Consider the following 27,347-nt stretch of genomic DNA (forward strand, 5'->3'; position numbering starts at 1 on the left):
GTGTTCTGTGACGGCCTGTGCTCTGTAGTGTTCTCAACTGGGTAACTGGGTAACTGTTCAGTCTGGGTGACCTTCACAGTCGATACAAGCCTGACAGCAGCCTTGGATAAAACTTTCCCTCTCTGTTTCTATGAAAACACACATACACGAACACACACACGAACACACACGCATACAGAGAGATAAGAAGAAGCTTTCCCTGATACTTATACCCCACAAATATGGTCATGTTCTCCTAGCTGGTGCATTCAGACCCACTAGAAGTTTCCAGCATGGCAACGTTGTGATGTAAGGTTGTAAGGTTTTATGATGTGGTCGGATGCATGAATAACGTCAGGACGGATAGGTGAGTATGTGGGACACACACACAGATTAAACATTAATCCTAGCAGTGTCTCTTAAGTAAGTGGGGGGGGTGGAGTCATGGTGGCTAGCAGGACTGAGGGAAAGGATAAAACATTTGATTTATTTGTTCACTTCACTGCGGACAGACTTGGGAAGGGACTCAACATGATACAAACTACAGGTACAGAACCATCTCTTACTGTCCTCTCACCTTTTCTGCATCCATTGTCCTTCATTTCTCATCGTCTGTTTATCTCTCAGATTGAATCAAATGTTTCCCTCATTGTTCCCACTAACACTGTAACGATTACCACTTTGTTTATGGTGACGATTATGGTGCATTAAGTTATGTTTACGTACGTGTAGATTCAACCTGTCGATATTACTCAATGTTGTGTGCCAGAGGCTAATTTACATTTCTACTGCAGTGTTTTTTGAGAATGAGTGAATAACGCAATCATACTGTAAGTGTTAGTACCCATTAAGGCTAGTGGGTTAGCTAGACTCTAATGACAGTAAGATCTCTAAACTCATGAGACTAAATCATTTGGGAGTGTGTGATGCCAGGGTTTCCTAGTACAAGGAACATTCTGGGGTCACAATGGTGACTGGAAAATCTGCTTTACGACCTCATCCACCAAGAGTGGATTTTTATGGAGGGAAAAACAAACAGCCCTAATAACAGAACTAAAAAGATTGTGGTGGAGGGAGGTGATGTGATGTGACCTCTCTCTCTCTCTCTCGCATCAGAATCCTCAGGGCAAGGTTACTTCTATGTTGTCACACATCCTGCTTCTATGGCATCATTGTTTGAAATATTAACAGTTTATTTCCAACAACACTCTAACTGACACTAACCTTTGCTAAGTTCAGCACAGAAGAGGAATACAAATATTTTACTATTGTATTTATCATCTAATACAACGGGATGGGATGGGAAACCCCACTAAAAGACAAATAGATTAGGTTGGGTTGGAAAGGGAAGCCTGCATCATTCCCTCAGTGAAAAACAGGTGATGGAGTTTACTGATTGTTCTGGCCCTGGTTATGCATGACTAGCTTGTACAGTCACTTATATCAGTCACTTACACACATCTCCACAGACTCCCACTGCTCTTGTTGTGAGGAGGTTTACGTAAAAACTTTTTTCAATGATCTGTCACTTGGAGGACTAAAGGTAGGTGAGGAGACAATCACAATGATCAGCGCTGCCTTATCGTGCCTCGTCTGATAACTAGGGTCAACAGTCATGGAATTTGAAGTGCACGGAGCACAGCAGTTTCAAAGCATTGAGGAGACAGCTTTAGAGGACACAGGACCCTCATGCAATTGTAAAGAATAAGTTCTAAGGTTTGTTATTCAGTTGCACTTTGAAGAAGTCATTAAGACATGTTAATGAGTTGCAAGAAATGTAGGCAAAAGATGCTGAGAGCTGTTCTGGATAAAGCTGTTGTAGACGTGATGTGAATATACAGGGTGTCTTTTTAATGGGTCAATTAGTTTGAAACTTGATATGGACTTAGAGTCAACATGTTAGTTTTGAAGGAAGTTACAATCAACAATTACTTCAGCAGTTCCCACTGCCCAATCAATGACTAATACAATGAGACGGCTAACCCTAATCTTTTTGTTTTCCAAGGGTTGCTGAAGGTCATCGAGCTAACCAAGTAAGTCTTCTTTCAACTGTCATTACACATTCTGAAAATCTTTGTCTTGTAATTTGCAACATTATTAGGCCAATGAATTTCCTTACTGTGTAAAATATTGAGTTGGGTTGATTTGATGCTGGAAATGTAAGTAAAGACTGCCTAATAAACAGCTGGTATTATAGCCTCATTCCCAATAATGTGATCAAAACAATGTGACAGCTAGGTTACAGTACTTGGTCTGAGCATGTGTTAATTAGCATACTAAACCTTTTCTGAAGTATTGTTTCAATACCTTCTTGTGTGCTAATTGTGGACTGATTAAATAAAAAGGATCATTGTGGTGCATGTTCTGTTTCTTGGCAATAAACAGTGGCTGAGCTGATTGACTTTTGACATTTTTTCTTGACAACTTCAAGACTTTGGGCTCAAGCACGAGATAGGCCCTCATGTGTACAGATGATTACAGCCCAGACTGCACTATTATATATATGCCTACATAACAGGTTATATGTTCATGTCGATACCCTTTTGATGTGGGAACCCCTTTTAATGTTTTTTTTTTATGCAGGACATTCACTTTCAATCCCAAAGAGGGAATAGACAACCCAGCACTGATGATCTCAGATGATACAGGTGACCTACAAGAGAAACACCTGTTACTCATTCCAGAACATTCTTCTTCCTAGGTATTCTGAAGGAACAACCTAGCAGACACTCAGTGAAAACACAGTTCCTATTTTCCCCCCTAGAATCAGTTTCAGCACCCATGCCACGCCTATGTGCGCTCAAGCGTCAAGAAGGCGAGTCCTTCGGCTTCCATCTGCGTCTGGAGAGGGGGCGCTGTGGTCATGTGATCAGAAAGGTGACGGCATGGGGGGTGGCGGAGCGGAGTGGCCTGAGGGACGGAGATCGGCTTCTGGAGGTCAACGAAAGCTTCGTGGATGACATCCCTCACGTGGAAGTGAGAACGACACAAACATGCTATAGAATGATGTTTGTCAACAAATACATTCACCTATGAACTGAGTCTTCCTGTCTCTCTGTTTGGGGGTCAGGTGGCTAGGAGGATACTGCTGAGTGGGAACCATCTGTGTCTGTTGGTGATGGATGGAGAGGAGTATGACCAGGCTGTGTCACAGGGATTTGACCTCCGGTCCCTGGCAAGAAATCACAGAGGAGAGGGCTGCCAGCAGCCACGGATGTGCCACATCACCAGAGATACTGCCACTGGCCTGGGCATCAACTTTGTACCTGTGGAAGGTGAGACAGTAGACATTGTAAGGACCATGTACGTTTATATGGGTAAGATCTGACAGTAACACCCTGAGACGTCTTTGTGGTATAGTATTACTCTGTTACTTGTTAACTTTCAGTTATGTGACCACCCTTTAGGGCAGAAAGGAAGGTTTACGGTTAACATCCTAAGTGGGAGTTCTGCTCACAAAGCAGGAATGTTTCAGGGAGACCACCTGGTATGGATGAACGGAGCAAACGTATCTGAGCTCACCCACTCTGCACTTAGCAAGATGGTAGGTTAGGCACTGCCCCCTGCATTGATGGGTTATCCACCCATTATGAAGCTGGTCTTTTGATTGTAAAACAAGTGTATATGTGCAGGTGATGAAGTGCAAGGATCACATGACCATCCTGGTCATTGACAATGAGAGCGAGAAGAGCTATGTCCGCAGGCGGATGCCCATTCTACCTGCCATGGTCGGTGCCCACAACCTGCCTTACACACCCCGGAGACTCCACCTAGTGCTTGGGCCTAAGGGTTACGGCTTCCTCCTCAGACAAGAGAAAACACCATCAGGAAAAATAGGTGAGATACACATGTGTGCAAGCTCTGTAACAAACTATCACAAACAAAACTCTGGGGTCACAAGACAACTGTGAATGTGATCCTGTTTCCATGTAGTTCATGTTATGCGTGGGCTGGACAAAGACAGCCCAGCAGAGAAGGCAGGCTTGCAGGAGGGGGACATTCTGTTGGAGGTCAACAGGGATCCTGTGGAGTCCTTGGAGCATGGAGACATTGTGGACAGAGTGAGGCAGAGTGGCCAGGTTGTCACCCTCACCTGTATTACTGCCCAGGGGCTCCACTTTTACACAAATGTGGGTGAAATCAATTATAACAGAAGGATTGTACACCCCTGAAACACAGAGTTATCGTTTACAGTAATTGATTAGTGTATCTAACGAACTCTTAAACGTTGTTCTCTCCTTCAGCTGGGTCTATCTCCTCTTGTTTTCTGTGGGAGTGATCCTAAGGAAAATGAAGAAAACAAAATGGTGCCCCCCATAACAGTAGGAGTAGAAGCACCAGAGGACGTTCCATCAGTGCCCAGTCAACGACTCTGTGTCCTCCAGAAAGGGCCTTTAGGCTTCGGCTTAAAATCGGTAAAATAAAAAATAAAAAAACTTTATTTTCATTGCCGTTGATACATTTCTGCATTATTTCTATGATATTATGTGGATTTTCTCTCTACAGAAGGAAGAAGCTGAAGAGTTATCATTCCTGTAGCAGATAGTTCACACCTTGACGACTCACCCACAAGACCATAGGACAGAGCCACAAACTCAAAGCAAGCCAAACAGTATTAACCTAGGTTATAAAAGTCTTCTTGTCTACATATCACTTGAGCTAAAAACTCACCCTGGTTTGTACAGTACTGTATATGAGGTCTGCATGAGTTGTCTGGTGGATTTACAAGAAAGACACACCACAAAATAACAATGACCAGATATGAAAATAAAATGCTATGCTATTAGTTTCCAAGTAATTTAATGTTTTTAAAGAAGAATGTATACATATATTGGTAAAATATTCATGTAAATTGTAGGCCTTAACAATGCTTTCTACATCTGTGAAAATAAAAAGGACATATTTCACTGGATTCACTGGTAAATAATGTCGTCATTAAATTACATTAAATTAAACAGTAGACCTATGCTTTCTACCATGCTTGACATATTCAAAGCAGTTATATCTGGCAAAGGAAATCAAAGTTATGTTACAATGTAAACCCTTGGTAAAAAAAAAAAGAAAGAACACGTTGCACCTGTGCTAGGGGGTGGTTACATTATTACGTAAAGGCAACCAAGAGCCAATGCTAATATTCTGTTCAGGCAGTCGTTTAAACAGCTACACGGTAGGGTCCTTCTTAACTGGAGGTGACATTCAGTCGCAGCGAAACAGTTGACGAGAAGCAGGGAAACTACTCCAAAATGGCACAAGCTGTGCAGAAATTGGTGGCCAAAGTACCAACATTGGTCGGCGGTAAGTTTTCCTGACAAGAAAAAGGGTTGTGTCAGTGAAATACAGAATGCACATTAGCTAACTACCTGTCAGTGGCTCGCTTGGCCTTGTGTGTTATTTCAGAGACGCACATCTCTATGAAGAAGCAGGCGCTATGAATTAGCTAGCGTTAGCTAGCCTGTCAACGTTATCCGCCACCGTAGTCATTAATTTAGATAAGCATATAGGCGATATATTTTCATAGCATTTTGCAAGCTAGCTATATTAAAGCCTGTGTATAGTCAGCTAACTTATGTACGTTGGCAACGTAGTTATTAGCATGAGTTAGCAAGCTAGCTAACGCTAAGCTAGCGCGAGCAGCAGCCTGTCAGGTCACCATTGCCCTACTTTTCATTAATTACTGCCTGTCTGGAATTGACTACTTAAAATGTGGTTAGAGAGCGTATTTGGTGCTAACGTTTATGACCAGTAATTATTTCGGTACTTCTGTTTTCTGTTTCAGCCGCTGTCACATACTCAAAACCCAGGCTAGCGACCTTCTGGTATTACGCCCGTGTGGAGCTGGTGCCCCCTTCCCCTGCCGAGATTCCCAAGGCCATCAGTGGGCTTTCGAACATAGTCAAGGGCTTCCAGTCTGGACGCCTAGGACAAACCACGGTTAAAGTGAGAACATAAAGCACATATACTTCAAGTTTATGGTCGTCTTTTTATGCATATTGTAATATCAGATCTCAGTGGACAGTCTGAGGGTGCTATACTATCACCCTGTGATTGTAAAGAGACATGGATATTTAAGGCATGTCCTAACTGTGGAATTTAAGCCAAGCATTAACCAACACTTTATTATTTTACAGGATGCTGTGAGGAATGGACTGGTTGCCACTGAAGTACTGATGTGGTTCTACATCGGAGAAATCATCGGGAAGGGAGGTCTCATTGGATACGATGTTTGAATCATGAACTGTCATGTCACTTTTTGCTCTGCTGAGTGTTGTATGCTCTCACCTTCCAGCTCCGAACTATGGATTCAATGAATAAATGTCTATTGTTTAAGTACAGCTTTGTGTAATTTTGTTTTGAGAATTTATTAGAATAAATTAACATATTCATTATACAAGCAAAGTGTATTCACTGTCATGTTTGCTTTTAAGTTGCAAATTCCACCCTAAAAAAAGGTACAAAAACTACCTAATACCCAACTGATCAATGCCAATCCTGTTAGTAGTTATTAGTTTTGAAATTCTTTAGATTTCCAAGACCAGCTAATGGGAGAATTGAGGCTTACATACAGTGTTACATATATGGCCACAACATTAGGTAATGATTGACATCTCCTCTTGTTCTCTGCTCTCTGACAACGTGTGGACGACGTCTTCTAAGTATTTTCGGAAGCCTTGCCTCACGTCCTCTGGCTCCTCTTCCAGGTTAGAGTGAATGAGTGTTATCCTGTTTAAATTTGAGGCTACACAGGAACAAAAACAAGCATGTAGATTACTAATGATACAGTAACCAAACAGTTGATGGTCCATTTAGGAGAAGTTAGAGTTAACTGCTGACCTAGTGGTGGTATGTTATCTGCGCCACTGCCAGGCTTGTGGTGAGCCATCAGAAGACACTGGTTGTCCTGCAACCCCTGAGAGGCAATGAACATCGAATACCATGTCTCTACCTCTTTTAAGTGGTTTGGCACATCTGGATTAAACACGATGATCACACCATTGGCGTCTTTCATCAAAGCTGGCCAGCAGGATTCAAACCTAATAAAATAAACAAGTTAGCAGAGAGCACTAAATTGCGATTTAAACATGAATGTAGGTTTGCGTCTCCTTACCTGAAATCGCCAGCACAGTCCCAGAGTTCCACCTCACAGCTGGAGTATTTGTCACTGCCTTCATTTTGTGATTCAAATTCCAGGATCCTAGAGACATGGGATGGTGGCACAGATACATCCATAATATCACATCCCAGTAGACCTAAACTGACAGAATGTAGCTAAAATAATCTAGTTATTGAGCCAACGTTTCCATTTTAAAAAGGTAGCTACGTACCTGACCCCCTGAGTGGGATTATACTCTCCACCAATGGTCTCCACTGTGTCCGAAAGGAAGTTGGACAATACCGTTTTTCCACTCTGAAACACATCACACATCTGATGCATCAATTGAATAAATATAAAAGTGACACGTTATCAAAAGAACATGCCATAAAAGCAATGGCAATTGAATGCAAATAGCAAGCCCAAGCGACATTCATACATTGGCTAGACAAGATAGACAGCCTATGCACAATAGCCCTAAACTGAATATAACACACAAAAAAAGTTTGTTTTTTTACCTCACTCGGCCCAATTACAATAATTTTCGCCTTGAACATTGTCACGTTGTTGATTTATTTTGTGTGGATAAACATGCGTGTTTATGGATGTAGCTAGCTAGCAGGTTCCTTAGCGTAGCCTACTGTCTGTAGCTTGTCTTAGCTAGTTGTAGTTTGTACTCTCTAGACGAGTACCGTCTCAACGCTAGCTAGCTAAAGTGTAGCTAGCAGGACTGTAGTTTAGCGCTGCGAATTAGTTATATATTTACATACATTTGGATTTGCATACGTTTGAATAGCCTTTGCTAGCTTGTTGAAAGCGCAAAGTAAATATTTTCCCTGCTTTGCTAGATTGCTAGATGGGTTTAAGTGCGTGTGTAAACTTGACGTTCGTCTTGGTTTCCATGGTGAAAACCTGTTTAATTGGACGCACACAACATCACTCAAATAACAAAGCACCGCCCATTTGCAAATTAGTTTCAATAGTGGAGAATGATTAGGAGGGCGGGTAGACAATATTCGATACCAAATGGTCTGCTTTTAATGTTGTGATGGACATATCATAGATATTCAATGTGCTTAAATAAACTTATATGGGATAATATATGATTTTAAACTCTACCAGTAGAGTGCACTATATACAAAGTTTAGTTAGTGAGGGCAAGAAAATAAAGCTTGCAATATTATTGTCCATTGGACAATATTACTGAATCGATTCACTAGGTGTTTTAATGATATTTTTATTACTGTCTTGATTACTATGTATGCAGATTCATTAGCCTACTTTTGTAAACAGGAAGCCCTGAACACTAGTTCTGAGGCAAATTTGTTTAGATGGATGCCTAATGCCTGCAGGAGTGTGACAATTTGTTGATTTTAGTGAAGACTGAAAACCGTTACTGAAATGTAGAAAATCTTCTCCTAGTAATGTGACATAATCGGGTCATCACCATGAAGTCTTTAATTTATTACATAACTAATCATATCAATATTCATGTCATGGAAAATGCCTAATTTGATTTAGCAGCTGGGATAACAAATACAATGTAAATACAAAATTTTGAATTTCTTCAGTAATTTGCTTTGACTATAAACCATAGACACTGCATATGTAAGGGATACACTGTAGATTATGTAATTAGACAATTAACCATGGTGTGTAATGTGTACAGTATGTAATTAAAACACATAAATTCAAAAGAAGCACAAATGTATTTTAATACATTCTTTATTGAAAACTATTAAAGAGTATTTTTGTTATCTCAATGAGCAAACAGATATCCTGTAAAACCACACTGGTCTTTGTATTGACTAGATAAATAGGACAGTTTGCACAGAGCATAATAAAGGGAACATGATAATGGATTAAGGGAAAAAAACATTACAAACAAAAAATAATATTCCACACTCACTTATAGGTAGAACATTCATTGAATAAGTCTTGTAGGTCAGAGTTTACAATGCAGTATGAACAATTAGATCAAATAACAGCATGAAAAACATTTGTATATTTTTTTTATTGTTTTCTTAATGTTTTCATTAATAAATCAGAGGCGCATATAAATGTTCATTTCAGTTGGCAGATCTTAACTGAGGTTCCAACGCCAAAGCCCGGATAGAGAGGCTCAACAAAGCTGGTCTCAAATCTGTGAAGAAGGGTCATGTTGTTGCCTATACTGAAGAAAGACAGCACCCCTGCACCATGGTCAAGGTAGACTCCTATCCTGGGAGAGTGGGGGGCATGGATGGCCTTATCCACCCTGTTATGCCAGGCTGAGTATCCTGAGTCAGAGCACAGAAGACTCCAAGACTTATCATTGTAGCCCAGCAGGCACAGAGAGCCTTTGCCTTTGCGGCTGATGCCTTTGTAGGCCACTCCCATTGAGAACTCCCCACTCCACTCTATCTCCCAGTAGAAGCGACCTCCGGACAGCGCTTCACGACACAGGACCTGGGCGAAGCTATCAAATCTCTCATGGGTGTCGCTGTAGGATTGCAGGTCCCTGGTTCTGATCACCTTCCTGTTGCTGTCTGACAGGTGCAGCTCCTTGTAGGCTGTGGCAGGATCCAGTCTTAGCTGGCAGAAGTCTAGGAGTGAGGGTGAATTAGACAGGCTTACCATCAGACACCTCCCACGTGGATAACGCATTTGATTGAACTGATTGAGGTGAGAAGAACTGGGACACATTTAGGAGATACTTACACTTCAGAAAGTCTGCTCTGGTTCTGGGCTCCGCAGGAGGAGCACTGTCCACTGTTATTTCTTTCACTAGAGTTAAAAAGATTTTCTGTTATGTCTCAGTCAAAAGACAGCATACATTTAGTATTGTGATAAAAAAATAAAAAATAAATCAAATGCAATGTGGCATCATTAATTTCGATTTGATTTATATTCTATATGGTGACAACTGACTTACCTCTGCTACTTTTCTCTCTGGATCGAGTTTCCGTTGTATAAACAGGAACCTCATTTACTGTCAGGGTAAAAGAGGCACGGTAAGGTAAGCAACCAACCTGAACTCAACGTTCTTTGTAACCAACAACAGCTCTCCATGTCTTCTGCTGTTAGTACAGTGTGGTCCTAACCTGATTTGGAGATCTTCAGTAGCTCCTCCCTTCCGAGCTCTTCCAGACGTTCTTTGATCTCAGCCACGGCTTTCCTGGCTGCGCCAAAGGAGAAATCTGGGTTCACCGTTACTCTGGGTATGAATCCATCATCAGTGGGAGTGCAAAGATAGTTGAAATTCTGAGAAGAAAAGATAACTGTTATCAGACGAGCCTGCTCCAGTAGCAACCAGCAGAATTACTCCCATTAGGGTGAATAATGGTGTTGCGTCATTTTTCCTGGAGAAGCATTAAAAGCGTTTGAAAAAAAATCTCCCCCTTGCTAGAGCAGAGATTGAATGTGTTAAGTCTTTGGGGATTTTCTGCTGGAATTCTCACCTGCAGGAAGTGGATGTGGTCATCAGTGCTGTATAGCTGTTTGAGGCCAATCTCCTTTTTCTTCAGTTCATCAATCTCTTGCTCCAGCCTCTCGACCAAGCCATCGGCCTGGTTAAACGCAGCCTTCTCATTGATGCCAATGAGCTTAGTGACCTCAGACCTCATTCTCTCTATGGAACGTATCATTTCCTCGAACATCTTCTCGCTCTCTGCCATGGCTCTCTTAGCTGAGTTCTGTACGAAATAGAGATAAAATAGTAATCCAATCAAAGAACTTTCATAAGTAGTCATTCTGGTACGTTATGTAGATAGGGATGTTACAAGACAAAATATTTGTTTTTTTTGTATCTATGATCTAGATGATTCTAGAAGACCTTTTAGTGTTTCATGGAAACACTTTCACAGTCTCGAAACAAAGTTTTGTTCAGTAAATGAAATACACAATTCCTGCATTCACTAACATGTTAGATCATCTTACAGTAGGTGATTAAAGAAATATTATATATAGATTGTTGCATTGCGATAATTCGTTCTTACCTTTAATGAGTCCACTGCGGTCCTTAACTCCTCCAGCTCCTTCACCCTTTCTTGACATTTCTGCCTGATCTCAGCTTGAGACACCCCCAGGAGTTTCTGGTGATATGAACAGTAATTGTTTAAATGGTAATCAGCATTTCAAATTTAGCAGCATTCATGCTTTGAGTTCATGAAATCCATTTCATGCTTGTGAAATCACATTTATTAGTGTGCTGAATGCTCTCAACTTCCATTTATGTAGTGTAGTGTTATCTAAGGGATTATCCGTGGAAACAGTGTCTCTGCGACTTCACATCTAGTTATATATAGGTAATAAAACTGAACAAGGACATTTAACTGCATGCATGGATTATACATTTCACATATACTAGATATCATATGCGTTCTGCTTCCAGAAAGTAATGAGCTTCAGATCTTTTGCATTGCATTTTTGAGTAATTAAGATTTGTTTCTAATAAACCCAGTTCTGAGGATCTACTTAATAAAGGGCGACTTGATCTCAGAAGGAGGGAAAATAGGGTTGATGGAATCTGGACCATGCAAGGAATGTGAAACTACCGCTGCCTAACTTCTAAAGAGATGTTTCAAGGTGCACATGCCCTGGCCTATAGAAAGCTGTGAGGGGTTTCTAATTCAGCCTTTACTGAAGCCCACCGATCCATTCTTCAAGATAAGCTTGAGGAATGTTGGGAATCTGGGGAGGGGGGGAGAGAAGGAGGGAGTGGAGTGTGAGAGAGAAGCAGTCAGCCATGGGAGACTCAGGTTGTAAATCCAGGGATGAGAGGAACCAGACTCTCCGTTTAGTAAACAACAAAAAAGCTTGAATTATTACTGTAGCTTTGTAAACTAAGCTTGGACAGCTTAGTTTCTATTTAAGATGAGGTCATACAATTATCGGACATGCTTGATGCAAATGTTCTTGAGAAATCTCTGCAAAATCCATTACAGGTTTGTTTCTTGCCCGCGTAAATGTTTTTGAATCCGCAGACTACTGTGCAGTGCATAGTCACCGTGACAAAGTCCATGTTTATATACGTTGGTTTGTTACCAGGTGAAGTGCTTAGGGCCTTGACCCACCAATGCATATTTCCAGTATCACTAGTATCGCCTGCAGTCCCTCCCACAGGAGGGGTCCAGTCTAGGAGAATAGAGGCTGTGTAGTTTCGGTGGAAGTTTCTTTGGTGTCTGTCTTCCTCCACCGCCGTGCACAGCTGTGACACCACAAGCTTAGGGGAGTTTTCATCACTGATTATGAACACATTCCTTCAGCAGACCCCAGGTCTAATCAGAGTGCTGTAATTGTTTTGGCTGTACATGCCTTCAAGAGTGTCTGATAGCATTGGAAGGCTGGGTCAAAGTACAAACTTTGGTGATAGTGCACGGATGGGGGTTGGGAATACTACACGTCTGCTTTCACTCACATTCCTCCATCAAAAGACCCACCTCTCCCAACCCGTCCTCCCTACCCATACCTCCCTTCTGACTAACTCCCGAGTGATGTTCTCAGTGACAAAGAGAAATGTAGTTCTGGATATGCCTTTCAATAAACCATTAGTCAGTTAACCTTTGAAACTGGAACAGTGGAACACACCTCCTAAAGTGACAGAGTATAATAGTTTCTGTCAACCTGTATTTCAAAGTTCTTTGCTCAGTTTCTGACAGAATGACAGACACAATTTCAAACCTGTTCATGTTTTGCAATGACTACAATGTAAGCTGTTGTTTTTCATTCTATTTGGGTCAAACTGAGCAGGTGCATTTGTACAGCGTAGCCTGATACTGAGAGAGGAAGGCTGATTGCCTCTTACCTGTTTCTCACTCCTCTCCGCCTCAGCTGAGACAATATCATGGCCCCTATGCTCGCTGACTGTGCAGATGGCACAGATGCACATCTGGTCTGTACGACAGAACAGCTCCAGGGACTTCTGGTGCTGAGGGCAGATCTTCCGGTCCAGGTTTCCCAGCTCATCCACCAGCTTGTGCCTCTTGAAGGTGGCTGACTCGTAGTGGGGCTTCAGGTGCTTCTCGCAGTAGGAAGCCAGGCAGTTCAGACAGGACTTGACAGCCTTGAGCTTTTTCCCAGAGCAGAAGTCACAGGGCACGTCGGCTGGGCCGGCGAAGCTGTTTCCTGGGGACGTGTTGGCCTGGTTAAGGCCCGTCTTCTTGATCTTTTCAGCCACCTGAGTCAGCATGGTGTTGGGTCTCAGCACAGGCCTTTGGGTGAAGGTGATCTTGCATTGAGGGCAGATGTAGATTCCCGTGTAGTCAGCCTCATTCCAGTAGCCACTGATGCAGTCCATACAGAAGCTGTGGCCACAGGGAATAGCCACGGGGTCCCTTAGCAAGCCAACACACAGAGGGCAGCTGAAGTAATCCGGAGACATGGGCTCAGCCATCGTCACACAAACACACACAAACAGACCTGCGAAACCAGAGAGAGCCAGAGGTAACTTCCAGTGCGTTATGGAGCCCGCCCTCCACAAGAGTGTGTCACAGTCTGACAGAGACAGGATCTACGAGTATTTCTGAATTCCAGAGGTTATTGATTGAAAGCAGGCAAGGCCCTCCCCTTGTGCTGGGAGTATTCGGAGCTCAGCCCAGTTGAGATAGACAGATCGAGCAAAGGCTGCCGGAGACTTAAGAGAGAGGGAGAGGGAGAGGGAGGGGGCGGGCAGAAAGGAGGGAAAAAAGGGGATAGGCTGAGCCTTGAAGAATGAATGAATTGTAGAAGGCACAAGTCGAAGAAAATCTATGGGATTTCCAGTCAGAGATCTCTCAGTCAGTGTTTACCTGATGGTGTTGTAGAATGTTGTCAGAGGACAACCCAGGCCTCTCAGTAGAAAAACAAACAAAATGCTATTTGAACATTTTATCCAGTGGACTAGACACAGGTTGATTCTCATAAAAGAGAAGGTGGAGGGCTGTAGTCCACCTCCTAAACAAACAGACACTCAGACAAAAAACTTCCCTTGACCAGGAAATATTTCAAACAGACGTTGCATAGAAAAAAGAAAAAAAACGACACACCGGTAGATGTCTGAACGCACAGGTGTGTGTCAGTTTGAGTTAAGGTCATGGGTTGTATGTATTTAAACTACATCCAGTTGAACCAGTCTGGTTGCTTTACAGGTGTATGAAGTATCTGTAGATAAGATGTGTGTGTAATAGTTCATGGACGAATTCATTTTAGGGGTAGCCAAAAAAACCTTCCTGTTCATCTACTGTACTAAACCTTCCTGTTCATCTACTGTACTATACTTACCTGATGCTTGACATATTTTCATGTGTTCATCATTACAAGTAAAGTTGCATACATGTCAAGACAGGCATGTTATATTCTGTCTCACCACTGTACATTCCTGTTTCCATCCTTATCTATCAAATACTGTCTAAAATTCTCAGAGGAAGAGATTCCCGGTGATCAAAGTGAGGACAAACGCCTTGGGTGAGATGATGACTTTCAGGCTCTTGATCAATCAGCCTCAATGCATTGTGATCATTCAATCTAGCCAATCACAGGGCTGAAGAAACACAGGCATGGGTTGCACAAAAGGTATACAGCCCCTCCGTCATTGCACGTCTTACTTCACTTCATAGAGTTTCGCCTCAGCCCATATTTGGTCAGGTTTCTAGATAAGCCAGTTTCTCTTTCCTTCCTCTTTTTATGTTGATTAGATACCAGGAAGGCCTCCTGTGTTAAATGCACAGTGTGCTTACTGATTAACTACCTGTGAGAGAGCAGAGGTGGGTCCGGGGCTGGATCAATTCCACACATACACACACTTATGTCTTTTCTACCAGATGGCTGAACGGTTAGGGAGTCGACTATTAATCAGAAGGTTGTTGGTTCGATTCCCGGCCGTGCAAAATAACATTGTGTCCTTGGGCAAGGCACTTCACCCTACTTGCCTCGGGGAGAATGTCCCTGTACTTACTGTAAGTCGCTCTGGATAAGAGCGTCTGCTAAATGACTAAATGTAAATGTTCTACCCAAGAAACCTTGTTGTTAAGGTGATGACACAGCAGTACAGTAGACCGGGTTCAGAAACATCAACAAAGTAAACTTTCAAATTCCAGTATAATCAATTTTAATGATAGTGCAAGAACAATGTCCATCCCTCGAATGTTATTGCATTGGCTAGCTGGCTTATGTGTTTTATAATTATATCACATCTATACTGAACTCAAATTTTATATGAGCGCACAGACAAAAAACTCATAATTCCAATCAGTTAAAGGTCAACATTCATTAAAGTCAAGCAGAGTTTTTGCGTCAGGTGTAGTGAGGGGCAACCAGGTTTTCAGGCAATGTTTTGAAGAGAGAGGGAATACAAATGACTGACTGTAGGAGTCAAGGACCCAGCTCATACTGTGTGATTGGTCTGAACATGGAGACAAGGTATTTACAAGTGTTGCAGTGGAACAATGGTTACCTTTGTTAATGCTGGCAGATACACAGCGTCGACAGGAGGAGTCTGGATAAAGGCCAGACGAAAGTGAACAGATTGGACAGAAACCTACAGCCAGAGGGAAAGGGGACAGTTTTTGAAAAGATTTTGCAAACCTGCATTTAAATCAGTTTCTTGATGGAGCCTGCAATATGTAATTGTCAGCTGCATCTCTTTTAAAACCTATCTGTTAGATAAACAGGCAGGGGATCTGTCAATCACAGCCTTCCGGTGTGTCATCTGTTAAGCATGTTAAGGTGTTGAAATGAAGCAGAGTCTGTCAGGTGGGTTGGATAGCAATGTATTAACAGCCAGATGATGTCACTCACCACAGAACTAACAAGCATACCACTACAGTCTTGAAATAGCCCCAGTAAAAAACAAAGAAACCTGCCTCTATAAAATAGTTGTATTGTGTGCACAAAGCTTTTATAGGATCGAAGTTCACCATTGGGTTAACCAAGTTGAATCTGAGTCGATAGTAATTTGACAGGTCAACTAGCAACCAAGTACATAAAACATGAATAATACTGATGTGGAATGACAACTGAAGCTGATTTTGACATCACGTGTTATTGATCTCGTCAACCCCAATCAATTACAAGGCACAATATTTTGCCTCCTTTGTAAATCCCTGGGAGCAATTCAGGTCAAATGTACAGAAGTGTCATGCCATGTCAGACTTGTACCCACACTCCACAGCACCAACCAGCAAGATTGCATTTCCAGTCTTAAATATTACAGTCATGTCAGTTAGAGTTCTTGTGTTTGATGGCTTACAGACACTATAAGATTGGCATGCAGACTAGCATAGCCCTGCAGTGCTCTCTCACACATCACCGTTTTTTTTTTAACAGCCCCCCTTGACCCTCTTGTTATCTGGCCAATCTGGCCTGGTCACATTCCAGCCATCATTTAAGCAACCCTGGAACTCCAGATCTGACAGCTAGCCATCATGTGAGGATGTGCCTTCGATATAAACTGTGATTAAATGTTTTAAAGGGTTTGTTTTCTACTTCTTTGTGGAGATTTTGTATCTGACTAGGATGGGTTTTATTCAAAATATAATCACTTCACTAATCAATGAAAGAGGAGAACACAAACATTGCAAATCAGGGTTGAGGAGGGGAGAAGAAATTAGTGTGAAATGTTAATGAATTCAAATGGGAACATCTGGTTGATAATTAACGACTCTCGGCTAGATGGCAGGATGACTGAAACTACACCAGAGTTAACGATGCCAAAACCAACTGTTTTAACAAACAAGAACAAATGCCAGCTTCCGAAAGGTATGTGTAGAACAGCACAAATCAAACTGTGTTGATCACAACATGGTATAGTATTTACTGCCCTGTGGGTCTAAAAATGTGTTGTATATGTGTAAAAAGTGTGTGGAATACATAGTGACAAAGTAGCTATAATTTATGTCAGTCAAAACAGATTGTTTTAACAGCAAGCCACAAAGTCATTCTGAAGACAAGTCCTCTAAGAAAGATGTTTTAGTCTCCTCTCTTTGATTTGCAGGCCAACTTTACCTCCCTGTGCTGAAAGGTCAACGTGAGCCGGGGTTTTAGTGGGCATCCATCACAGAACCCCCCCCTCCCCCATCAGAGGCCATGCCCTGACCAGGCTGGCTGCAATCCACCACTGTCACTAGTCAAACACATTCTCATAAATTCCACTACGCCCCCATTCATTCCACCCATTTGGAAGTCTCTCTAACACCCCTTTCCGTTTGCTTCTTGGTTTAGACAGGGTGTGATGTATGGTGTGGTCTTGCATCTCCACTTGAACAAATATTGACATCAATGGGTTGTGGTGGTGTCTTTCTGATTGAATTGTTGATCAGACTGATCTACAGTGTCTTTCTCATCCTCATGAGGTAACAAAAAGAAACAACACAAATGTCATTCATTCTTTCCTTTATTTGTAATCCCTGCCCCCTGACTGATGCTGTTGGTAGCTAGGTCCTCACGTGGCCCCGCCTTCTGCTTAACCAGTTTCTGCTCAACCAGTTTGGCCTCCCACCCTGTTTACCCTATAAAACATGTTTCCGTAGCACCTGTGGCTCAGTTAGTCCCAGAGCTGACACACCTGACAGCCATTCAAAGTGTCTCAACTATTCTTTGCCGTATCAGAGAATTCAACCGCAAAGTCCACTCATGTCGTCTGACCAGGATAGCTGCTACCTGTGTAAAGAGTACCTCAGGGATCCAGTGTCCATTCCCTGTGGACACATATTCTGCACCATCTGCCTCAAGACCTACTGGGACCATGCGGATCACTCAGGATCCTACAACTGCCCCGAGTGCAGGGTCACCTACAACAAGAGGCCCACCCCGCGACGGATCGGGGGATCCCGACGCACCGGCACAACCCGGACCACCGAGTCCTTCCCTCCCCCTCCTCCATCCCCGGACTACCAGCTTGCGGGACCCCAGGACGTGGGCTGTGATATTTGTGTTGGCAAGAAGCACAAGGCCATCAAGTCCTGTCTGATGTGCCTGGCCTCCTACTGTGAGAAGCACCTGAAGCCCCACTTTGAGTCAGCCACCTTCAAGAGGCACAAGCTGGTGGATGAGATCGGCCACCTGGACAGGCAGATCTGTCCCCAGCACCAGAAGGGCCTGGAGCTGTTCTGCCGCACTGACCAGATGTGCATCTGTGTGCTGTGCACGGTTAAGGAGCACAAAGGTCATGACATGGTCTCTGCAGAACAGGAGAGGTCAGACGAACAGGTAAATATGTTTGTACCTTACTTCATGAGGATTAATGATGTAAAGTGCTGAGGATTCTATCATTCTTATCATGCAGTGATAGGACAACTTTATAACAGTACATAGGCCTTGTTTCTTTTGGTCAGCCGATTAGGGCTATTTGGTCCTTGCAGTTCTTTGTTTACTCTGGGTATTCAACCTGTAGTTTTGTGTCAGGTCATAATGAATGAGTATAAGGGTGTGTGAGCCAAGCCCCTAAAACAATCCCTCAAACCGTCAGGTGATCCGCCCATGTCAGAGTAATCAGGCGACGGTTGAAGTGTTGCAACTTGTCTATTCACAGCTCTTGTTCAGTGTCAGTTTACTGATTGGTCATGATGTTTGTGCAGGTTACTGTCACTGTATCATGTGGTGCTAGTGCCCCCTAGCACATGAACAAATGAGGTATTAAGTAATATTACAGTCAAAGAAAAGCTTCAGTGCACATTTTTTTTAACCAGTCAAATAAATGTTATCGACATCCTCTAACTTTTATTCTCTCCATAGCAACGGTTGGGAGCCACTCAGGCTGAGATCCAGGAGAAGATCCATGATAGGCTCAAGCAGATGGAGGAACTGAAACATGCAGTGGACTCACTCAAGGTTCAGAACACTCCTATTGGTCAATCCACTCAAATGATGAGTTGATCATACCGACAGTTTCCCTCAAACTCCCTATCAATCATGCCATTGTTTGTGATGCAACGCATCCAGTATGCAAAGCAGAAGAACAACATTCTAATGTGTGTGTGTGTCCCCTCCAGACCTCAGCCCAGATGGCCATGAAAGAGTGTGAGAAGCTGTTCGGGGACATGCTGCGCTCCATCGATAGGATGCAGCAGGAGATGATCAAGCTGATCTCCTCCAATAAGAAGGCAGCGCTGAACAACGCCGAGGGCCACATGGACCGTCTGAACCACGAGATCGAAGACCTGAAAAGGAGAGACAACGAGATCACCCAGCTCTCCCGCACTGAAGACCACATCCACTTCATCCAGGTAACTAAGCAGCGGACTAGAAGCTTCCACCATCCGTGACACCGTTACAAATCAAAGTGAAATACTCAACAAAAAATCGATTCAGGCTCTCATCTGTGCTGTTCCCTTCTCGGTTTGCAGAGTTACCACATGTTGATTGCCCAGAACGAGGCCGAGGAGCTGCCCTCTGTCACGGTGAACCCCTACTTCTCCTTTGGGCCTGTGAGCAAGGCTGTCTCTGAGATGAAGCAGCACCTTCACGAGTTCAGCAACGACGAGCTGGTCAAAGTAGCTCAGATCGGTGAGTCACTGACAGAGTATTTGAGTCAGGAATATGCAGCTACGGAAATGATCACATTCTCAGTGTTGACATGTATCCTTAACCACTGCCTGACCACCATTTTTTTCAGTGAACAAAATGCCTTTCTGCCAGCTGGATGATGCCAAAAGAAAACAATCAATAAAAGGTGAGAATCCCCCCAAATCTCTAACCTCCTACTTTTAAAGTCAAGACTGTTTGAACAGCCGTAGTCCAGAATACTAACCCACAGATAAGCTCACAATATTTTTGTGTGTTTCCCAATAAGAAAGATTTTGAATTAGGTTATGGGTACCAACATTTGAAGAAAGCACATGGGTATTTGAGCAGTAGTGCTTTTCTTTTGTACTCTGCATTGCATAAAAAATATGACCATCTGGAATTCAGTTTGTTTAGTTAAGTGGCCTGTGCACCTTCAGGGCATTTCGGGGTCACATAATAGCTCAAGTGGTTCTCATGTTTATTTTAGCGGACAATTCTTAGAATGCCAAACACCATGCAGTTTAACACAATGATAGTCTTCAATGCAGGATTTCCGTAGGATATCCGTGAACACAAAAGTTACAAGTCACACCTCAAACTACCAGCCAAGTTTACATTATGTTACATTTTAAATACACACAATTATTGGAAGAGACCATAAGTATTTCCCTCCATGCAATGTTTTGTTTGTACCATCATTGATTTTTGTGCGTCATATTTTCCGTCTTCATAGCTGAAACTGCTGAGGTTGACATGATGTACAGAACACCAACCCAGGAACCCAAGAGCAGAGAGGACTTCATGAAATGTGAGTCTGAATTTCACACAGTGGTTTGTCTATGTTCAAACAGAACAGGATAGTACTGTACTCTCCCTTACAATCACAATCACAGACATCTAATTCTCATGAGGTTTATTCTTTAGCCCATGCGGTTTACTAATACATTTGAAAATCTGTTATGTCAGCTAAATCAGTGACATTGTTGGACCAGTAAGGTAGTGTTTTGAAACAGTAGCTGGCACTCAGTGTTAATAGAAACTATTTGGAAAGGGAGTAGTCTCACTACATTCCATAAATACAAGGTTTGTATCGAGCATGCTCATAGAACCCACAGGTTGACTATCATGCATAGGAGTAGATTTGTGTTAAGGGTGTAGTAAGAGTTACAGTATGTGTTATTACATATGCCGAATAACTGTCTAATCTGTCTAAAATAACTTTCAGCAACACAATTGTGGAAAACAACAACAAACACAAAACAAAGAAATATCTCATAGTCTCATACAGTTGTGTGAAAAAACATGTCTTCAGAGCCTTTGACCAGAGCAAGCAATGTTGAAAAACAAACATAGGAACACTGTGAATGCATAAAGAGCATAATATAAGTAAAGTTCTGTTTGTGAAAGTCACAAGCAGTCTCTGACACCTCTGGCATTCCAGATACTAAACCTGCTCGCTCTAGCCGTGGTTACCGGTCCAACCGACTGTGACCTGGTGAGGTGGAGGGCAGGCGCACATCAGGAAAGCCAGGTGACTTTTAACCCCTGAGCTTCATTGGCATGCTGGTGTACACACCTGCAGAGCTACTTGTTAAACCCGTAACATGGTGAAACCCCCAGGAGGCATTGGTTACTTGAATGACTGCCACAGTATTTATGGACTTGCAGTCATTTGAATATCCACTTCTCTTGGTGATAAAAGGGTACGAAAATGGGTGTGATGTCCTCTCCTTTCACTAATAATCGGTAGTGGTGAAACTTAATCATTCACATTCAGTCACGATGGGCTTTGTGTATTGATAGCTGCCCTTGCTACTGTACTGAAAACAACTAAATCACATGGCTTTGCTTCTCCTCAGATGCCTGTCCGCTGACATTGGACTCCAACACAGCCTACCAACAACTTTATCTGTCTAGAGGGAACAGGAAGGCCGCCTTGAAGAGAGACCCCCAGTCCTACAGTGACAGTGCGGCCAGGTTTGACTGTCTGCCCCAAGTCCTGTGTAAGGAGCCCCTGTCCGGAGGCTGCTACTACTGGGAGGTGGATTGGAGTGGAGAGGGGGCCTCCGTCGGTGTCACCTACAAGGGCATCAAGAGGACCGGCTATGGGGACAGCTGTCGAATTGGGTACAACCGCAAGTCCTGGAGTCTCTTCTGCTCTGACTCGAGCTACTCGGTCCGCCACAGCAAGGACCAGATGGAGATCAACGCGCCCTACTCCTCTCGTATCGGGGTGTTCCTGGACCACACTGGAGGCACCCTGTCCTTCTACAGCGTAGGAGAAACCATGACCCTCATCCACCGCTTCAGTGCCTCTTTCAGTGAAGCTGTTTATCCAGGCTTCTGGGTCTGGTATGAGTCTTCCATTACCATCTGCCAATTGTAAAAACATGCTATACTATAACAATGAGAAATGTGAATCTGTAATTCCGTTTTTTGTGCAACCATAACTTTTATATCGCCACTCATACTGTAGAATGATGACATGGGATTATATTGTGGGAAATATATACTTTGTATACAGTGTTTAGGCAAATACATTATGATGATTCTGTTAGATGTGTAAGGGAAATTAAAATCTATTGTGCACATGCATTTTGTGATTGATTTGGGAATAGATGCTTGCTAATGATAAACAGATCAGTATGTGAAATAAAAACAAAAATGCTATTGTTTGCACTTTGTTTTATATATGACTATATTTCATATCAATAAAATGATGTAAAAAAAAAGAAAGGATTATGCACAAGTTAAATTATTACAGGACATCTACTGACGAAGGAAAGGCACACGCACACAGGGGTGGTTGGGTCCGTAAGTACAGAGAAGTTTGATCAGGGCGACCTCTGCTGATACGACGCTGTGACTACGCACACCTTATGCTTTCTGTTCATGCTAGATGTGCAGGCTGTTTTTAAACGATCTTTCTCAGTTTCTATCCTACTCCTTCCATCCTGTTATCTATTTATTCCCAATGACATACAATTGCTCAGCTTCACACGCTCTCACTATCATTGGTATTCCATAGCCACATTTTATTACCACTTCATTTTCTCGTTCTCTTCAAAAACACAAATGTAGAGTATAAACAGTACTTTTTATCAACATTTTAATTCGCTGCATCTGCTACAGTAAATCAGTTGTTTGGGGGAACGCTGCTCAATGGTTGGTGTTTCACATCGGACACATTAACATTGCGCCTGTGCTGAAACTAGCGCCGCATTTTCTCAAACATGGCAGCACAGGTCAGTAGCATGAATCATGGTGTAAAATGATTATATTTCTAAATGACCTATGGTTTTATTCATTGGCGATTCAGTGTAAAACACAATTGACAGTAACGCTTGAAATTTTTGAATTTGTGTAAACTTAGGTTGAAACATAAAAGTGAAAAAGACCGCAATCAATGAAAAGCCGGCTAACAACATTGCTAACGCGCATGCTAGACTAGCTAGCGTGCCTGTACGTAGTTAGCCGTTCTGTCTTTGCTAGATTTTGTGTGCGTTTTATCACTTGTATATATTATGATCTTAGACTGAACATTACATTTCAATGGGGTGCATAATAGATAGTTTGCTTAATGTTTGTTTGTTTTGGGTAGCTGGTCAGTGTAGAAGCTTATCGTTATCACTATGGCAACCTAGTGTTTGACTGGGTAATTGTAAAACTGTTAACTAAACGAACAATTCAACCAAATAGATGGCGGCTACGAAGGTACCAGAGGTCCGTGACATTACAAGGATTGAGAGAATTGGTACGTTCTTGTGGTGATAATTTCCCCCCTAATTTTATAAACGCTCATAGCGTTAGATGTATCTTTATCCCTTCCTACTACTGTGAGTTTTTGGCTGTTCAATTTCCGAGCTGCTCTCAGATGATGTGTGATTTTCAGTGTTGCCTGTATTTTTGTTCAGGTGCTCATTCGCACATTCGCGGCCTTGGTTTGGATGATGCATTGGAACCTCGACAGGTAAACTCTGTCCAGCTTGAACTGCACCCTCCATACATCTCCTCTACCTGCCAGTGATGCCCCACCTGTCTGACCTCCGCTGAACGACTTTTCACCCTCTCTCCCCCTCCTGGCAGGTGTCCCAGGGGATGGTTGGCCAGCTGGCATCTCGGCGGGCGGCTGGACTCATCCTGGAAATGATCAAAGATGGCCATATCGCTGGCAGGGCTGTGCTGATCGCTGGCCAACCTGGCACTGGGAAAACTGCCATTGCCATGGGTATATCTCATATTATTACATCTGCCGTCTTCTGGCACTTATGTTATAAGCTTAGGGTATTTCAAGCCAAGATTCTACCTTTGATTCACTGGCTGTGACTGTTATATTGAGATATGTATTCTGTACGTGTTGGTTTTCCGTCAAGGCATTGCCCAGTCTCTCGGCCCTGACACGCCCTTCACAGCGATGGCGGGGAGTGAGATCTTCTCTCTGGAAATGAGCAAGACGGAGGCCCTCAGCCAGGCCTTCAGAAAAGCCATGGGAGTAAGGATCAAGTGAGTGTTCCAAACGTCTGCTTACGTCCATGCTCTTCTCTTCTCCGCCCCGTCTGACCTGATGTCGATGACGTGCGTCTTGCAGGGAGGAGACTGAGATCATCGAGGGTGAGGTCGTGGAGATCCAGATCGATAGGCCAGCCACTGGGACGGTTGGTTGCAACTCAGCTTGATTTTTATTCAGTCTGCCTGCCACCCTCCTCCATATCCCAGTCATAAGGCTGTACGCTTCAGTAATGGGATGCTGGATTAATGGGTTTGGACTTCTGAGGGCTTTAATAATCCATCACAGATATCCCTTAATGAAAAGAAGAAAACTGCCTATCAAATACTAATTTGTTACTTTCATTTAGCAACAGACTGCTTATTACAGATACTTATCAGAGTGAAAGGAAATTAATTTTGTGGCAGTAACAATTTAATATCTTACCCGAACTTTGCTTTGCTCCCTGTTGACTAGAGACTGGAGACAGTTTAATAACAAGAGTGGGATACTTTGGCAGAGTTTTAAAAGCAATTCAATCCACTGTGCGGATGTGCTAGATTCATCACACATCAGTAAGGTAGCTACCTCTCTGGTCGGTTGTGTACAAACTCCTGGTGTTTGTGTGGCAGGGCGCCAAGGTGGGCAAGCTGACTCTGAAGACCACGGAGATGGAGACCATCTACGACCTGGGCAGCAAGATGATCGAGAGCCTGACTAAAGAGCGGGTTCAGGCTGGGTGAGTTTTGGGGGGCAGATGGGGGTTACCATGCCGGATTCTAACACTGAGTCACATGTGTCTATCTGAAGAAGTCTAACTGTGTGTGGTCTTCCTCAGGGATGTGATCACCATAGACAAAGCCACTGGGAAGATCAGCAAGCTGGGTCGCTCCTTCACCAGAGCCAGGGACTACGATGCCATGGGAGCACAGGTGCATCCTGGTCTTAAAAATGACAGTTTCACACAATGGTTGCTAATGGGCGGGTGTTGCATGACACGGTGACGCCACACCTCAATCTAACTTTCTCCCGCCTTTTGCGACTTTAGACGCAGTTTGTTCAGTGTCCAGAGGGGGAGCTGCAGAAGAGGAAGGAGGTGGTCCACACGGTGTCCCTCCACGAGATCGACGTCATTAACAGCCGCACGCAGGGCTTCCTGGCCCTGTTCTCCGGGGACACTGGAGAGATCAAGTCTGAGGTCCGGGAGCAGATCAACGCCAAGGTCTCCGAATGGAGGGAGGAAGGCAAGGCCGAGATCATTCCAGGGGTAGGTACCTCGAGAAGGATCCTCTACGGACCTGCTCCATAGGATGTTCAAAGCGTCCTACCGTAGAACTGAATGGGGTTTCCCCCGGGGCTTCCAGGTGCTGTTCATTGACGAGGTGCACATGCTGGACATGGAGTGCTTCTCCTATCTGAACCGGGCCCTGGAAAGTGACCTGTCCCCTGTCCTCATCATGGCCACCAACAGAGGCATCACCCGGTACGGTCCGCCTCGGCATCCTTCCCCTCTCTAACGTTCTCTGTGCTCCCAGCGCCTTTTTCTCACCTCCTCCCTCTCTCTGTCTCTCTGTCTCTCCCTGTTCTCCCCCAGTATCCGGGGCACCAACTACCAGAGCCCCCACGGGATCCCCATAGATCTGCTGGACCGCCTGCTCATCATCGCCACCTCCCCCTACACAGAGAAGGAGACCCGGCAGATCCTCAAGATCCGGTAAGCACCCTCCCCCAGACTGGAGGAGTACTCACCACCTCACCACCACACCATCTCCACCACCACACCATCTCCACCACCATCACCACACCACACCATCTCCATCCCCACACCATCTCCATCCCCACACCATTTCCACCACCTCATGACAGAGGTTCCCGTGTGCAGGTGTGAGGAGGAGGACGTGGAGCTGAGCGAGGAGGCTCACACGGTCTTGACCCGCATTGGCCAGGAGACGTCTCTCCGCTACGCCATCCAGCTCATCAGCACAGCCGGCCTGGTGTGCCGCAAACGCAGGGTGAGACTGGAGGCCGGAATTCAGCTGCAGCAACTATCCACAGGAATGACTTCATACAGCCTGAGCTGCTGTCATTCTGTCCATGAGTAGCTTGTCCTCAAAGACACAATGATTCACAGCTGGTTAAATAGATTGGTCCGATACTTGAAATTGAATCTAGAAACCTAGGATCTATTGATGGTCACCTGTCTATGCCATTAGAATTGCATCGTTATAGTGAGTTGTTGTTGCTTGTCTCAGGGCACCGAGGTGCAGGTAGAAGACATTAAGAGGGTCTACTCTCTCTTCCTGGACGAGTCGAGATCCTCCCAGTACATGAAGGAATACCAGGACTCCTTCCTGTTCAACGAAGCACGTAAGTCTCTGTTCATCCGGCTTTACTGCAGTAGAATCACTTTACTGCATTCCTGAGGGAGAGGCCTCCTCCATTCTGTACGGAAACCCCCCAGAATCCTCCTTTGCATGCGTTAAGGATATAAACATGTCACGTCCATGTATTAACAGGTGTGTATGTGTTGGTGAGGGGGTTGGCGTGACTGACTTCTCTCCTTGTGTGTGCAGAAGCCCCTCAGATGGATACGTCTTCATGAAGACGGCTGGCAGTGTTTCTGTTCTCCTGTCGACTTGTTCTGTTCCTGCCTTCCACCATGTTTCCCATTGAGGCCTTCCTGCTGGAATATCCATTCCTTTCCTCATGTCTTGGATAATCTTTAAAAAAAAATATTAGAAGCTGTTTATTTTTATTGTCTAAGTACATTAAACATTTGTTTTCATTACACTTTCACTGGAATGTTTATTTTCTTTTTTTCTCCTCAAATTTTCATTCATGTTACATTTGAAGTTTGTTAATCATCCTGTTAAACTGTTGAAGGTCAAATGTCATTTGGGTTGACTTATAAATTCAAATGAGAATTTCTCAATTGAGCCACACAATGAACTTTTATATAAGTGTAGAGCGTTTTCCTCAAAGTGAAATAAAGGTGATCTTGAAGATCAGAAGTCTCTTCTCTTTGTAGTGTAAGCGTCTGTAATGTAACTGCAGGACCACTAGAGGGCACTTTAGAGCTACGTTTTGACCTCAACCTTCAAATGAGACCAGTCTAATTACCAAGCCCACCTTGATTGCATTGTGGCAAGTTAAGTGTCTTGCATATACTGATATGGTTTTGGAGAGCCATTCATCATGACTCATGCAAATGTACTAAGATCCTGTTGGATCAGTACAAAGACTTCAATGTGCCTGGGTAAGGAAGGAGACACTGCCTGCATGACTGGCTGCTGCTGTAATAGTAAGGAGCCAGTGTGTTAAAAAATAACAAAG

General features: G+C 43.6%; 6 protein-coding genes across 7 annotated transcripts; 4 read left to right on the plus strand and 2 right to left on the minus strand.

Moving 5' to 3' along the window:
- The first annotated feature begins 510 nt into the window (after positions 1–510).
- Positions 511–4,598, plus strand: nherf4b (NHERF family PDZ scaffold protein 4b). Its single transcript, XM_067257635.1, has 10 exons — positions 511–526; positions 1,985–2,012; positions 2,563–2,627; positions 2,744–2,955; positions 3,050–3,254; positions 3,387–3,523; positions 3,612–3,816; positions 3,913–4,109; positions 4,224–4,394; positions 4,486–4,598. Exons 1-10 carry the CDS (start codon positions 511–513, stop codon positions 4,516–4,518), a joined length of 1,269 nt encoding a protein of 422 aa, XP_067113736.1. The 3' UTR covers positions 4,519–4,598.
- Positions 4,599–5,122: 524 nt separating this feature from the next.
- Positions 5,123–6,306, plus strand: atp5l (ATP synthase, H+ transporting, mitochondrial F0 complex, subunit g). Its single transcript, XM_067256909.1, has 3 exons — positions 5,123–5,274; positions 5,756–5,916; positions 6,108–6,306. Exons 1-3 carry the CDS (start codon positions 5,223–5,225, stop codon positions 6,204–6,206), a joined length of 312 nt encoding a protein of 103 aa, XP_067113010.1. The 5' UTR covers positions 5,123–5,222; the 3' UTR covers positions 6,207–6,306.
- Positions 6,307–6,309: 3 nt separating this feature from the next.
- On the minus strand, positions 6,310–7,939 carry ift22 (intraflagellar transport 22 homolog (Chlamydomonas)). Its single transcript, XM_067256908.1, has 5 exons — positions 7,588–7,939; positions 7,302–7,384; positions 7,085–7,171; positions 6,811–7,010; positions 6,310–6,715 (listed from the first exon to the last, which is right to left on the minus strand). The coding sequence occupies exons 1-5, from the start codon at positions 7,624–7,626 to the stop codon at positions 6,567–6,569; spliced, it is 558 nt and encodes a 185-aa protein (XP_067113009.1). The 5' UTR covers positions 7,627–7,939; the 3' UTR covers positions 6,310–6,566.
- An 848-nt stretch (positions 7,940–8,787) lies between these two features.
- Positions 8,788–13,585, minus strand: ftr82 (finTRIM family, member 82). Its single transcript, XM_067256906.1, has 7 exons — positions 12,855–13,585; positions 11,047–11,142; positions 10,510–10,743; positions 10,153–10,312; positions 9,984–10,040; positions 9,770–9,835; positions 8,788–9,654 (listed from the first exon to the last, which is right to left on the minus strand). Exons 1-7 carry the CDS (start codon positions 13,440–13,442, stop codon positions 9,134–9,136), a joined length of 1,722 nt encoding a protein of 573 aa, XP_067113007.1. The 5' UTR covers positions 13,443–13,585; the 3' UTR covers positions 8,788–9,133.
- Positions 13,586–17,579: 3,994 nt separating this feature from the next.
- ftr83 (finTRIM family, member 83) lies at positions 17,580–22,252 on the plus strand. 2 transcript variants are annotated; one of them, XM_067256905.1, is made up of 8 exons: positions 17,580–18,232; positions 18,758–18,853; positions 19,015–19,248; positions 19,369–19,528; positions 19,638–19,694; positions 20,262–20,336; positions 20,970–21,059; positions 21,388–21,526. In XM_067256905.1, the coding sequence occupies exons 1-7, from the start codon at positions 17,657–17,659 to the stop codon at positions 21,017–21,019; spliced, it is 1,248 nt and encodes a 415-aa protein (XP_067113006.1). In that variant the 5' UTR covers positions 17,580–17,656; the 3' UTR covers positions 21,020–21,059; positions 21,388–21,526. The 2 variants fall into 2 exon arrangements, with proteins under 2 accessions (XP_067113006.1, XP_067113005.1); XM_067256904.1 differs by lacking the exon at positions 20,970–21,059 and having other exon boundaries at positions 21,388–22,252.
- A 473-nt stretch (positions 22,253–22,725) lies between these two features.
- On the plus strand, positions 22,726–27,029 carry ruvbl2 (RuvB-like AAA ATPase 2). The gene is made up of 14 exons (XM_067256907.1): positions 22,726–22,773; positions 23,228–23,282; positions 23,443–23,498; positions 23,615–23,756; positions 23,902–24,031; positions 24,117–24,183; positions 24,647–24,753; positions 24,853–24,946; positions 25,063–25,281; positions 25,379–25,497; positions 25,609–25,728; positions 25,897–26,026; positions 26,267–26,381; positions 26,588–27,029. The coding sequence occupies exons 1-14, from the start codon at positions 22,762–22,764 to the stop codon at positions 26,614–26,616; spliced, it is 1,395 nt and encodes a 464-aa protein (XP_067113008.1). The 5' UTR covers positions 22,726–22,761; the 3' UTR covers positions 26,617–27,029.
- Positions 27,030–27,347: the final 318 nt, after the last annotated feature.

The sequence above is a fragment of the Osmerus mordax genome, chromosome 19, assembly GCF_038355195.1.
Source record: "Osmerus mordax isolate fOsmMor3 chromosome 19, fOsmMor3.pri, whole genome shotgun sequence".
Classification (NCBI taxonomy): domain Eukaryota; kingdom Metazoa; phylum Chordata; class Actinopteri; order Osmeriformes; family Osmeridae; genus Osmerus; species Osmerus mordax.